General features: G+C 40.6%; 1 protein-coding gene across 1 annotated transcript in view; it reads right to left on the bottom strand.

The window, feature by feature from the left end:
- LOC113421740 (integrin alpha-D-like) overlaps window positions 1–13,460 on the bottom strand; it is a 59,687-nt gene that overhangs the window by 18,815 nt on the left and 27,412 nt on the right. The window contains exons 13-18 of the mRNA XM_087947186.1: window positions 10,824–10,964; window positions 8,417–8,620; window positions 8,172–8,302; window positions 5,889–6,052; window positions 3,360–3,511; window positions 1,296–1,421 (exon numbers count right to left, since the gene is read on the bottom strand). Coding sequence (XP_087803312.1) covers window positions 1,296–1,421; window positions 3,360–3,511; window positions 5,889–6,052; window positions 8,172–8,302; window positions 8,417–8,620; window positions 10,824–10,964 — 918 coding nt within the window. The remainder of the gene's footprint in view (window positions 1–1,295; window positions 1,422–3,359; window positions 3,512–5,888; window positions 6,053–8,171; window positions 8,303–8,416; window positions 8,621–10,823; window positions 10,965–13,460) is intronic.

Below are 13,460 nucleotides of genomic sequence, written 5' to 3'. Positions count from 1 at the left end.
CATCTCTGTGGGGCTTGGCAACAACTTTGATTTAGTGACCATTCAAAGTTACAATGACACAAAAAAGGTGATTTATGACTGTTTTTCACAATTATGACAACTGCAGCATTTTCGTGATCACATGAGCAAAATTCAGATGCTTGGCAACTAGCTCATATTAATGATGGTTGCAGGCTCCTGGGGTCATGTGACCTTTGGCAGCTTCTGACAAGCAAAATCAATGGGGAAATCTGATTCACTTAACGAACGTGATACTAACAACTCCACTGATTCACTTAACAGCTGGGTCAAGAAAGGTTGTAAAATGGGGCAAAACCCAATTAACAACTGTCTTGCTCAGCAACAGAAGTTTTGGGGTGAACTGTGGTCATAACTTGCGGATTATCTGTACCAAAGCCTTGTGTTTATAACAAACTTAGCCTTTGTGGGAGATGCAGTGAACTTTCTTTTGAATAGGTTTGCTTAGAAATGTGACTGCAAATTTGCTTCAGGAAGTGAAAAGGGTGTGAAATAAGAATGGTGGATAAGACAGTGAATGGACCCTTGCATTGAGATGGCAGCCAGCCATTTTCTGTCCTCCAGGCCTGCCTCAGCTTCTGGGAAGAAGGATGGATTCAAATGAGATAGCAATAGCAATAGCACTTACACTTATATACCGCTTCACAGTGCTTTACAGTTCTCTCTAAGTAGTTTACAGAGTCAGCCTATTGCCTCCAACAATCTGGGTCCTCATTTTACCGACCTCAAAAGGATGGAAAGCTGAGTCAGCCTTGAGTCAGTGAGGATCGAACTCCTTGCAGTCGGCAGAATTAGCCTGCAACGCTGCATTCTAACCACTGCTCCACCACGGCTCTTGGTGGCGTATGAAATAGACTGGCATGAAGCTAGAAGTGCTCAGGGCTGGCTCATGACAGAGATGTTAGTTCTAGATCAGAGTTCCCCAACCTTTCTGGGTTGGCGGTCCAGAGCGGGGGGACAGTAGAAAGGGGATGATTTTGTGAGAGGGTTGCAAGCGCGCATGCGCATATGTGAGCACCCGCAACAATCGTGGTGACACACTTGCATAAGTGAAGTCACAAGTGCCAGCACTGAGGCTTGCACGATTGGGGCCACAAGCATCTGTAACAACACTCGCACAAGTGGGGCTGTGAGCACACATGGAGGTGCACACATCGGCTGTTCAGTCAAACAGCCCAATGGCGATTAGCTCATGTCCCAGTAGTAGGCCATGGCCCCCAGGTTGGTGACCCCTTTTCTAGATAAAGGAAGTGCTAACACAGAGTACAGAAAAATACCTCAATGTCAGTGGAAGTTTTTGTCTCAGGGTGAAGGATGGGTCGCAGATTGCTGTTATCTGGTTGTTCCTGAACTGAGAACTTTGTCCGCAGCACAACTGGAGAGATGGAGTCATCCAGGCAGACCTGAGGCCAATTAAGAAAGAGATTCTGGAAATCAGACATTTCTACCCAAATCTGTGTGTTTCTCCATTCAGTGTTGTAATATTTCTTACAGCTATACTCCAAAGGCATCCATTCCCCAATTTCTCACCAAACCATTTGAAGCAACCTACCTTGACTTCTAATCACTCTGAAATGCTGAAAACACCACAAACTAATTTACACTCTCTCCAGATAATCATTTGAAAAGTGCCAAGAAATCTGCATTTAATCATGTGGTCATCTGATCCCAAGCGATCTCTGGTCCTGAAGCAACAAAATCCCCTACATTCCCGTTAGCCCCAAAATGGAAATCAAATTAGATCCCAAATGGAAATCTAATAAATTTCTAGCATCCCCTCCCTATCCACAGGTTTAGTACAGTATATCATGTATTCATTTCTGTGAAAACATCTGAATTCTTGCTAGGAGGGGAAGTTTACTGCCATTCCTCTACTGCAGGGGTCCCCAACCGCCGGTCCGTGGACCGGTACTGGTCCGCGGAACAAGTCTTACCGGGCCGCTGGTTGCTGGCGCCGCCATCTTTTTGGTAAAAGTGCTTCCGGTGAGCTTTTCCGGTAGAAAGCTCACCGGAAGCACTTTTTCATCAAAAAGATGGCGGCGCTTAGCGCTCGGTGAGCTTTTCCGGTAGAAAGCCATTTCTACCCGAAAAAGCTCACCGAAGCTATGCCGCCATCTTTTTGACGAAAAAGTGCTTCCGGTGAGGTAGGTCACCGGAAGCACTTTTTCGTCAAAAAAGATGGCGGCGCCAGTTAATGCCGGTACCGGGCCGTGGCGTCAAAAAGGTTGGGGATCACTGCTCTACTGCATTTAAAAGTCCCTTCAGGCTATAAAGCTGAAACAATTGCATTCTTAGCATTTCTGCAACCGTGTCTTAATAGCTGCAAACAAGGCTGCAGATTTTTACAGTGGCCAGAGTAGAGAAGGAATATACAGATGGTCCTTGACTTATGGCCAGTCACTTAGCGATCTGTTCAAAGATTCAATGGGCCTCTCCAGGGCTACTTATGACTCAGATTCAAAGTTCTGACAGCCAGCTCTTCCCCATAGTCATGTGATTGCATTTTTCAGTGCTCAGCAATTGGCTCCCATTTATGTCCGCTTGCAATGTCCAGTAGTACATGACCACATTTTACTACAGATTTTACCAGAAACCAGTGTTTACTTCTGATTTCCAGAAAAGACCATCCATTGCAGAGAACAGACCTGCTTAAAAGCTGCCACAAAAAAGTCATAAAATTGATGCGGTCACATGATGACCCACTTTCATTCTGGCATAACTTAAACCGCAATTCCAGGATCAATAACAGTTGTAAATCGAGGGCTACTTGTATATTCTTTGAAATGCCAATATAGGTAGTCCTCGGGGTATGACCACAATTGGGTTTAAAATGTATATTGTTAAGTGAAACATTTATTAAGTGAGTTTTGTTCCATTTTAAGACTTTTCTTGACACATTTGTTAAGTGAATCGCTGCAGTTGGTAAATTAGTAATACTGTTGTTAAGTGAATCTGGGTTCCCCACTGACTTTGCTATACTCCTTGCAGACAGCTGGTCATTTGCACTTTTTTAAGCAAGCCATTGAGGCCACTTGGAGGTTTATCTCTGTCCTCAGGGTCACCTGAGAAGTTTTTTTCTATCTCCTTTTTTCTTGTAATTTGTCTTTTACTCTATGATTTTTTTTATTTTTTTAAAAAAAGGAAAGATTAATAGTATCGATCAATCATTAACAGTGTGGGGAGGGGCTCAGGACTAACATCACAAGTTCTGTGATTTGCCAGAAAGTTAAGATTAGTGAAATGTAATTTGCGATATCCTTGAGGATGCCTTCTTAATGGACCCAACTACAATTCTTAAAATTCTTTCTGGGCAGTTCGGATAAGGATATAATTGTGTCTACCTGAGCCCACAGAGTCTTGTTGATGCAGATGGGCATAGCTCCAAGGCGGAGAGCATCTGAAAAACTGGGTGTCTCGTTCTCTAGCATCAGGCGTGGCAAGGTCTGTTTAACATCAACTTGGAGGCTGAAGTTGATTTTGGCTCGCAAAGAACCTTGTTAAAAAAAGAGCGAAGGGGAAAACAGAAGGGAAAAAAAACCCTGAATCAAATGAGCATTGACTGAGAGAATAAGTTAACGAATGAGTTAGCATCCAGAGAAAAAATTTAAAATAACATGGGAACATATTGCTATTTATAATTGTCTTACAGCAGTGTTTTTCAAACTTGGCACTTTCAGTTCCCAGAATTCCCCAGTCAACATCAATTCCCAGAATTCCCCAGCCACCATGTCCACATGTCTTAAAGTTGACAAATTTGAAAAACACTGCTTTTATATAGCAGTGTTTGGTACTCGACTGCTTTGAAACTCATCAAAGTTGGTACTCAACACATTTTGACGTGAAAATTTTGTCCTGGTGCTCATTGTTTGTTTGATACCCAACACACAAGCTAGAACTTGCCAGTGTCAGCTTTTTGTTATTTGTGACTCACTACATTGTTCTTTTAAGGAAAATTTAGTGTTCATCATTTAGGGTACTCATTGCACCTCTCAGAATCAATTAACAATAAGTACTGAGGTACCACTATATATTCTCGCAAGACATCAAGGATGCTTACAATTTTAAAAACCCAAAATATTAAAAGTTTAAAAATTCAGATTGAGTTAACAATAAAATAATAAGATAACCTTTATTCTCATTTTTTACTTTGAGCACACTGCCCCACATTAAAAATGAACCCTGATCTCAAAAGAAAGTATATATTTACTCATACACATACATAACACACATACTCACATTATACACACACACACACACAAAACATACATATAAATATTAATCACTGTTCATTTTGAATACATATAATATATAATATTGAAATTGTATCTTTTCAGATTTTCTAGAACTCAATCGAACAAGGATTAAACATAGTTCTTATGGAAAGATATTGCATAGGAAAGACAGCTTTGAAATACAACACAGGACTTGCTCCCACATACCAGGAAGATGGGCTTCGGACCAGGGGGAATTTTCAAATGGGCCTCTCCCATTAACTAGATCAGTACAAAATAAGATAAGCAGTCCCTTAAATAGCCAGGCCCTAACCATGAAGGACTTTAAGTACTAATGCCAATACCTTATATTATTATATTATATTATATTATATTATATTATATTATATTATATTATATTATATTATATTATATTATATTATATTATATTATATTATATTATATTATATTATATTATATTATATTATATTATATTATATTATTATATTATTATATTATATTCTTCTTCTTCTTTTTCTTCAGCGTTTGTCTCGCGCTCTGGCGAGGTCTGCTAATGTCCTTGAGTACTGCTTCCACGCCTCTCTGTCTGCCACGTATGTCGGGTCTGCCTTCGCGATCTCTAAATCGGCCTTGATCGTGTCCATCCAGCGTTGCTTAGGTCTACCACGCGGTCTCGCTCCTCCGACAGTCACCTTCATCGCAGATTTGATGATGGATTCTTCCTTGGCGCGACTCACATGGCCGAACCATCGTAGCCGGGACTGCCTCATGACCGTGGGGATGGGCACAACGTTGAACCGTCTACGCACTTCTTCGTTCCTGACACGATCGAGTAGGGTGAGGCCTACCGACCATCGGAGCATTCGCATCTCCATTGTCTGGAGTCTGCTTTCGACTTCTTTGGTCGTCGGCCAGCACTCTGCGCTGTATATGGCCACGGGGCGCACATCAAATTATAATCAAATTATATTATATTATATTATATTATATTATATTATATTATATTATATTATATTATATTATATTATATTATATTATATTATATTATATTATATTATATTATATTATATTATATTAATTATATTTATTATATTATTATTATATTATATTATGGAAGCTCTTCAGACACAAAGCCAGCTAAGTGGCCTTGGGCCAATCACTTTCCCAACTCACCTAACCCAACTCACAAGGTTGTTGTGAGGAAATTAGTAGTAAGAACTGATGACTATGGCTCACAGAAGGAGTATTCTGTATTTCCCTGAAAATAAGACCGAGTCATATATTAATTTTTGCTCCAAAAGATGCATTAGGGCTTATTTTTTGGAGAAATATGGTACTAAAATGTGTCCGTCTGGCAGATGGGGCTTATTTTGGGGGTATATTACAAGCATCCTGAAAAATCATGCTAAGGCTTATTTTTGGGAAAACACGATAGGTGTGTTTGCCACCTTGAGATATTTATACAAATAATAAAGGTGGGAAACAGATAAATCAATTGATGAGAAACAGAAGTTGGCAGATGAAAAGAGTGGTTGCAGAATAAATTATCAATACTTAAGATATGAGGGAAAGAGGAGAATCCTAAAACCTACAAAATTAAGATTATTAAACAAAAGAACAGTCATGCTGAGATGTTACCAGAGCTCCATTTCGTGCTGAGAAGAGTTAAGGTGAAGCAAAGACTGACTTGCCCACGAGAATCCATTTTTGAAATCTTTCTGCTTCCACACTCTGGATCATCCAGAGGGATCAAATCAGGGGAGAATCTCAATGAAGTGAGGACAGTGAAAACAGGCCGGGATCTGGAAAGCAGAAGAAAGGTGTTATGACATTTATTTTTTTATTTATTTAATTTGTTTATTTATATTGCCACCTATTTGCCCGTGGTGACTCGAGGAGGCTTACACAATGTAAAACCATATTTAAAACAAAACATAAAAATAAAAAAACAATAAAAACTAACAAAAAGAATCAAATAAATTAATATAGTACAACAGAACAAAATCTGGAAAAAAAATCACCCCCCAACTCCCACCCCAACGACAGCAGACCACACTAGCCATTTGATGGGCTCCATCCTGCTCTGGGCTCCCCAGGCCCTCTGGCAAAACCAGGTCTTCAGTGCCTTCCGGAAGAGTGATAGAGTGGGGGCCATTCTAATCCCTGGGGGAATGATGTTCCAGAGAGAGGGAGCCACCATGGAGAAAGCCTTTCATCTGGGTCCCTCCAGATGTATCTCCCTCAGGGATGAGACCCGCAACATTCCCTGCCTCCCCGCTCTGATGGGTTGGGTAGATGTGACCGGCAAGAGACGTTCCCTCAGATAACCTGGTCCTAAGCCATGAAGGGCTTTAAAGGTGACAACCAGCACCTTGAATTGCACCCGGAAGCAAATTGGCAACCAATGCAGCTCCTGCAGGAGAGGTGACACATGTGCACACCAGGGTCTACACAAAATCATGCGGGCCGTTGCATTTTGCACCAACTGGAACTTCCGAATGTTCTTCAAGGGCAGCCCCATGTAGAGCGCGTTGCAATAATCAAGATGGGAAGTGACTAGGGCATGAGTGACTATGAGTAGGGACTGTTGGTTCAGGAAAGGGCCTAACCAACTGCCTTCCAAAATACGGAGATCTCTGATAAGGCCTAGTTTTAACATGGGAGAAGTGCCATTTCACAATCCCCATGTATCTCTATGCAATATGCAGCACAATGTCTCTTTTACCATCAACGAGTGAAGTCTCTTTTGAGTCAAGTTTAGCTTCTGGTGATTTTGTGAACTTCTTCATGTTGTAATTTTCTTGGCAGCAGGAAGTGATCTGCCATTGCCTCCTCCCACATTGTCTACTCTGTAGCCTTGGTCTCTATCCTGATGGTTTCCCATACAATTAATAACCAGCCCTGCTTAGCTTCCTAAACCAGACAAGATTGGATAGAAGCTGTCAGCTGCTGTGATTCCATATCCAACAACTGGAGATAACAACTGTCTCAGCTCACACCGTACGTTCCAAGTCAATGTGAAACTACCACTGTGCCACAGGCCAAGCCACGCTTCCAAAAGTATTTTTAAAATTATTTGTATTGATTTTTATCCCACTCTCAAGAGCATAAGATATACACACACAAGCACACGAACAGAGACACACACACATACAGATAGATGAAAGAAAGGCAGATAGCTAGATAGGAGAGAGGGAGAGAGAAGCTGTCCTAAGCTAGTGGATATTTTATCCTTGTGTGTCCAATCACACAATAAAGAATATTCTATTCTTGTCACCCGTCCCACTGCATTAGACAACAAAAGAAACTCCTGGGACATTTTTTCTCCAAAACTATAATTTAATAAAAAAGCAATATTTTCCTTCTCCCACCTCCCATATCCCATTGTCCACAGTCCAGTTGCACTTGCTTTATGCACTTGTGAGCAGGGTTGCATAGCAAGACTATTCTATTCTATTCTATTCTATTCTATTCTATTCTATTCTATTCTATTCTATTCTATTCTATTCTATTCTATTCTACTCTATTCTACTCTATTCTACTCTACTCTACTCTACTCTACTCTACTCTACTCTACTCTACTCTACTCTACTCTTATTCTACTCTACTCTACTCTACCCTATCAGTACACTTTGAACACACATTCTATACCATGAGGCTTAATGCATTTGTTAATTTTCACAAGAGGGCACATGAAACACTAGGATTGTCGTGAAGGGCTGAACCAACAGGGCTGTGAAAGTGCTTAGGCATGCATACATGCACATAGATAAAATGTGGGCAGGGTGGAATAGCAGTTGCCTTCAAAATAAAACCAATTTTCACAAGTCTGACTGGGACAGCCAAAGGGCTGGATGTGGCCTGGGAGCCATAAAATGCCTAGATCTGGTCCATGCCCATTTCCACCCCAACCTTCCCTACCGAAGCACCACTGCACTTCCAAGAGCTCCAATGGCTAAGTCGGTCAGCTCATCCCTGCTCAGATCCAACCTTCCCTGGATGGATTGTCCAAAAAACTGGAGCCCGGGAGAAACAGAGGTAGCTGAAATCCGCTGTGGGGAAGAAGGAAGTAAAAAAGAGATCATTAAGACTGGAACACATCAACACAGGTAGAGAAGCTTCAGTTGGGTATTCTTATCTAACTTATTTTTGACATTTGGACTTACCTGGCTGTGCACTTCCTTCAGTCGGTCTGTTTCACCCAGGAAGATGTAAATAGCCCCCCGATTTTCATCCTCCATTGGGGCTCCTACGGCCACATCTGTAAGGCCATCGCCACTGATATCCCCTAATGTGGACAGAGCTGCCCCAAAACGGCCTAGTCCATTACCTGGGATTCCATGCAATATTTGAAGGAGAACAAGCTCACCCTGGAATGAAGCACGTGAGTTACATTAGTTAGTGTAGTTTTACTAGCCTCCAGAAGCTGTGAATGCTCCAACACTGGAAGTTTTTAAGAAGAGATTGGATAATCATTTGTCTGAAATGGTTTATAGGGTTCCCTGCCTGAGCAAGGGGTTGGACTAGAAGACCTCCAAGGTCCCTTTCAACTCTTGTTATTCTGTTATTCTGTTTCAGAGCTACCTGTGGACATACTGAAGAAGATAGCAAGGCTATTAGCCACACAAACAATGGTTGGGTGGATTATTTTCTTTCTTTCTTTCCTTCCTTTCTTAACTAAGCATCTTACATTAAAAGAATATTTTTATGAGCAGGGGGGTGGAGTAGAAGACCTCCAAAGTCCCTTTCAACTCTGTTATTCTATTCTTTTAAATTAATATAATAATCTAAATACTATATAAGAAATATAATAATTAAAACATGGAAGGAATTTTAAACATATGACTTTATATAGCATTTGGGGCCCAGAAATTAGTAGCCTGATTAGCTATATTGTTGGTCAGGAACAAATTATTTTATCCTGTTCTGTTCTGTACTATTCTATTTTATTCTCTCCCTCTCTCTCCCTCCCTCCCTCCCTATTTTCTACGTTGCTACTTATCAACCACTTTCCATGGATCTCATCCAGTTGACCTAACAAAAGTGAAAAATAACCATACATTTCTATATTTAAGCATTCATATCAAAAAACACACTCATTAAAAGCACCTGGGCAGATGAGCTAATATAATATGACAAAGCGGTAGATGGATTAAACTAACATATGATAAATTCTTGCTATCTGCAGCAGTTGCTTCAAAAAATGCTGCGAATGTTGCATTAGCCAAAACCAAACCATTGTTCCTAGGGGAAGACACATTCCTACCAGCCTCTGGTCACATATTTGTCAACTAATCCATACATAAGTTTGTTTTATGTGTGTTTTTGTTTAAAGACACTTTACAGATAGTCTTCGATTTACAACAGTTCATTTAGGGTCCGTTCGAAAAAGTGACTTATGACTGTTCTTCACACTTATGACTGTTCCAGCATCCCTGTGGTCATGTGATTTCTATTCAGATGCTTGGCAACTGACACATATTTATGATGGTTGTAGTGTCCTGGGGTCATGTGATCCCCTTTTGTGACTTTCTGACAGGCAAGGTCAATGGAGAAACCAGATTCACTTAACAACAGTGTTACTAACTTAATAACTGTGGTGATTCACTTAACAATTATTGCAAGAAAAGTCATAAAATCGGACAAAGCTCACTTAACAAATGTCTCACTTAGCAATTTTGGGCTCAATTGTGGTCATAAGTCAAGGACTAGCTGTATTTAGTGTGTGTATGTGTTTGTGTGTGTGTGCATTAAAAATAAAGTTCTAAAAATAAGCATTTAAAAGTTTTATTAAGATGTCTTTGACTTTCATAGCCATTTCAACTAGCAGATAACAGATAATCAGAGTTGGAAGGGACCTTATAGGTCATATAGTCCAACCCCCCACCCAAACGGGAGACCCGACACCATTTCTGACAAATGGCAGTCCAATCTCTTCTTGAAAGTCTCAAGTGATGAAAGCAAATTACTAAGAGTAGCTAGAAATGTGCAGAGTGGCAACTCAAAAATTTTGCTGCCTTGGGCGTGTCTGTGAATACAGCTAGTCTTCAATTTACAACAGTCCGTTTAAAGATAATTCAAAGTTATGATGGCACTAAAAAAAAGTTACATGACTCATTCTCAAAGTGACCAAGCAGCCTGCCAGCTACTTTCATTGAACAATGTGACCAGTGACACCTGGAGAGGGAAATATTTGCTCTTTTAATTAGGGAAAAATGGCAGGAACTTTTAGAGTTGGTTTTCACTAGCTGTACCGATATGATGTATCCAATAAACATGTTCTTTGAGGAATATGCCTGCCTCGTAGTTCTGATTTTAATGGATGTTTTACTTGGAACGCTGACATTTGAAGCTAAAAAATGAAAGTCTATAATCAGACAGCTGTGAAGGAGAAGGCTTGAAGATTTTGTTATGCTCTGCCTCCTTTGGCAGAAATACATGGAAAAGAGCCTGCTAAGATTACCAAGTATTTCCTCCAAAAAAATGATCGGATGGAGTGAAAGATAATTCACCAACTATGAGAAAACTTCTCAATCCTGGATTTCTCCTCCAGCCCCCAATGGTTTTACTCACCGTGTTGTTGATGGAAGAGACGTAGACAACCCCACCTTGGTGTCCATTGTAGTAATGAGGAGCCCCAATTACAAGTAGGTCGGTATTTCCATCTTCATTTAAGTCCACGGAGGCAAGTTCAGCACCAAAGTATGAGCCCACCTGAAAAGAAGAAAACACTTTCTGTGGGATCATACAACGCCCAGCATTTTGTATCCAGCCATTTTAGCATGGCAACCCTGTTGAGACATCATATTATTTACTGGTTCATCATCATATGATCTGTTTATTTCTGCCTGGAAACGTCTTGTGACTTTTTGCACACAAAAAGAAAGCAAAACCCAGTCTTATGACTTAGGACTTTGACGATCAGAAGAAATAGATAAAGTAGGGGGAAGAGAGCTTTTATTTTTGCAAGAGTTAATTTTGTAACTGTACTTATATTCGCTGCAAAGAAAACATAAAACTGGTTCTTTCTATGTCTTTTCTTTCTTTCTTTCTTTCTTGTGCTTTTTGCCTCCCTCCCTCCCCTCCCTTTTCTTTCATTTCTTTTCTCTCTATTAATTCATATTAGTTTTTAATCTCCTTTTCAAAAGTCTTAATAGAAAAATTATGCAAGATAAAGGTCATGGAGCTGAGCTGATTACTTTGTGGTTAGCCGTTTTTAGGGAAGCGTTGAGCCGCAAAGAAAGGCTTCCCAGCCATAGATAGTTTGTTTAGGCAATCTCTCCGCTCTGGTGTTGTGTGTGGTATGTGTGTGTGTATGTAAAAAGAGATTGGACATAGAACAACACAATACTGCACTAACACCGATTTAGCTTTGACTGTTAGTTGACTAGATTCTTACGTATCATCGTCATCATTTCAGCCATTGTCTGTCCACTGCAGGATGAGGTCTTATTCCTCATGTTTTCAACCAATACGGTCCTGAGCTTTCTTTTGCCAATTGGGCCTACAATACTTGCTGATGTCGTCGATCCATCTTGTTTTAGGTCGCTTTCATGGAAGAGGACTGAGTAGTGCTCCAGGAACCAGGAGCACTACTCAGGTGACCCTGAGGACACTGATAAACCTCCAAGTGGCCTCAAGGACTCTCTAAAAAGGATGCAAATGGCCAGCTGTCTGTAAGGAATACAAATCCTTCCATTCCCCACTATCCTGTCAGAGCTGAAGAAGCTTCTTGGATGAGAAGCAAAATCCTTCAAAGAAAAAAACAAGGAACTCCTGTTGCCTCCTGAAAAAGTACCTTTGGGATTTCGTGGAGAAGGTTTTCTCCAAGCCAAGCATAATTTTCAAGAATAACCCCCCCGCTTTGCCTGAAAAGAAAAGTTTTCAATTCATGTATGCTACCTGTTCTAACATGCTGGTGAAACATGGACTTTAACCTCACAACCGATAGAAAAGCTACGAGTGGTGCAAAGAGCCATGGAAAAATACATGAAAGATTACAAGACAAGATAGAAAGGCTTGCACATGGATTAGAGAAAAAAAGTCTGCAATGCCATCAAGAGAGTACAAGAATTGAAACGGAAATCGGTCGGTCACATAGCAAGAAGCACTGATGGCATGTGGACCAAAGCAGTCATAGAATGGATCCCACTTGATCAAAAGCACCCACGAAAGAGACCTAAAACAAGATTCTTGTGACCACGTAGCAATAATAAGCTTTGATTCGAACTCAACGAGTGGCTATTTGCTGTTTGCCCCTGACAATCGCAGACGTTTTATCAGCTGAGGATCTGATTATCCAAAGGAGCCTAATTCTATTATTAAGAATCTACCCAGCCACAGGAATCTACAGATCTTCTTAACAGAGACTTGGTATTCTGGCAACTGGGAAAAGGCCTCATTCTGCACCACTGCCAAGCTGTAGATGCTCTTCCTTAGGAGTGGTGCTTTAGTTCCCACTCCGCCGTCCATTACAAGAGTGGCCAAATTACATTTCTTTCACCAAACTTTTAATAGTTAACGCATGCTTGGGGTGATTTTGATTTATGAATTGGTATTTTTGTACTGACTTTTATTGAGTCAGCCATCTAAAATGCTCATGATTGCGTAGAAAAATGGGGTCTGTCAAATAAATTAGTAAATAAATCAGATTGTCTAGTTGGCGTTGCATTCCAATCCTCATTAGGCTCAGCCAGCAAGTCCAACAGTATATAGGTAGTCCTTGACTTACTGTATAACTATAACTGAGCCTCAATTATGGTTATAAGTCACAGCAGTCATTAACTGGGTCGCCATAGGAACGTCCCTGATTTTATGACTTTTTTTGCTGCAGTTGCTAAGCAAACACAGTGGTTATTAAATGCACCTATTTTCTTCACCTATTAAACGCACCTATTTTCTTGCCGGAAATAGGACTGGCAAAAAAAAATCGTGAAAATTGTGGCCATTTGACCATAGGATGCTGCAAATAGCCATAAATGCAGGGCAGCTCCCAAGCGTCCAAAAAGCAAACACAGGACTGCAGTTGTGTATGTGATTATGCAGCCACTGGAGCTTCAGAACTGGGTTGTAAGTAGCTTTGGGGAAGTATGTTGTAACTCTGAATGTCGTAACTCTAAATGCTTGTTAAGTAACTGATCATTAAATGAGGACTACTTAAACTGAGGAGTCCCCTACTATGAATTGTCTCTGGTAACAATTCTCTCACTT

The sequence above is a fragment of the Notechis scutatus genome, chromosome Z, assembly GCF_049901735.1.
Source record: "Notechis scutatus isolate UNSWTSFEM ecotype Mainland chromosome Z, rNotScu1.2, whole genome shotgun sequence".
Lineage (NCBI taxonomy): Eukaryota > Metazoa > Chordata > Lepidosauria > Squamata > Elapidae > Notechis > Notechis scutatus.
Note: the sequence above shows the minus strand (reverse complement) of the source record. Positions and strands in the feature narration are given on the sequence as shown.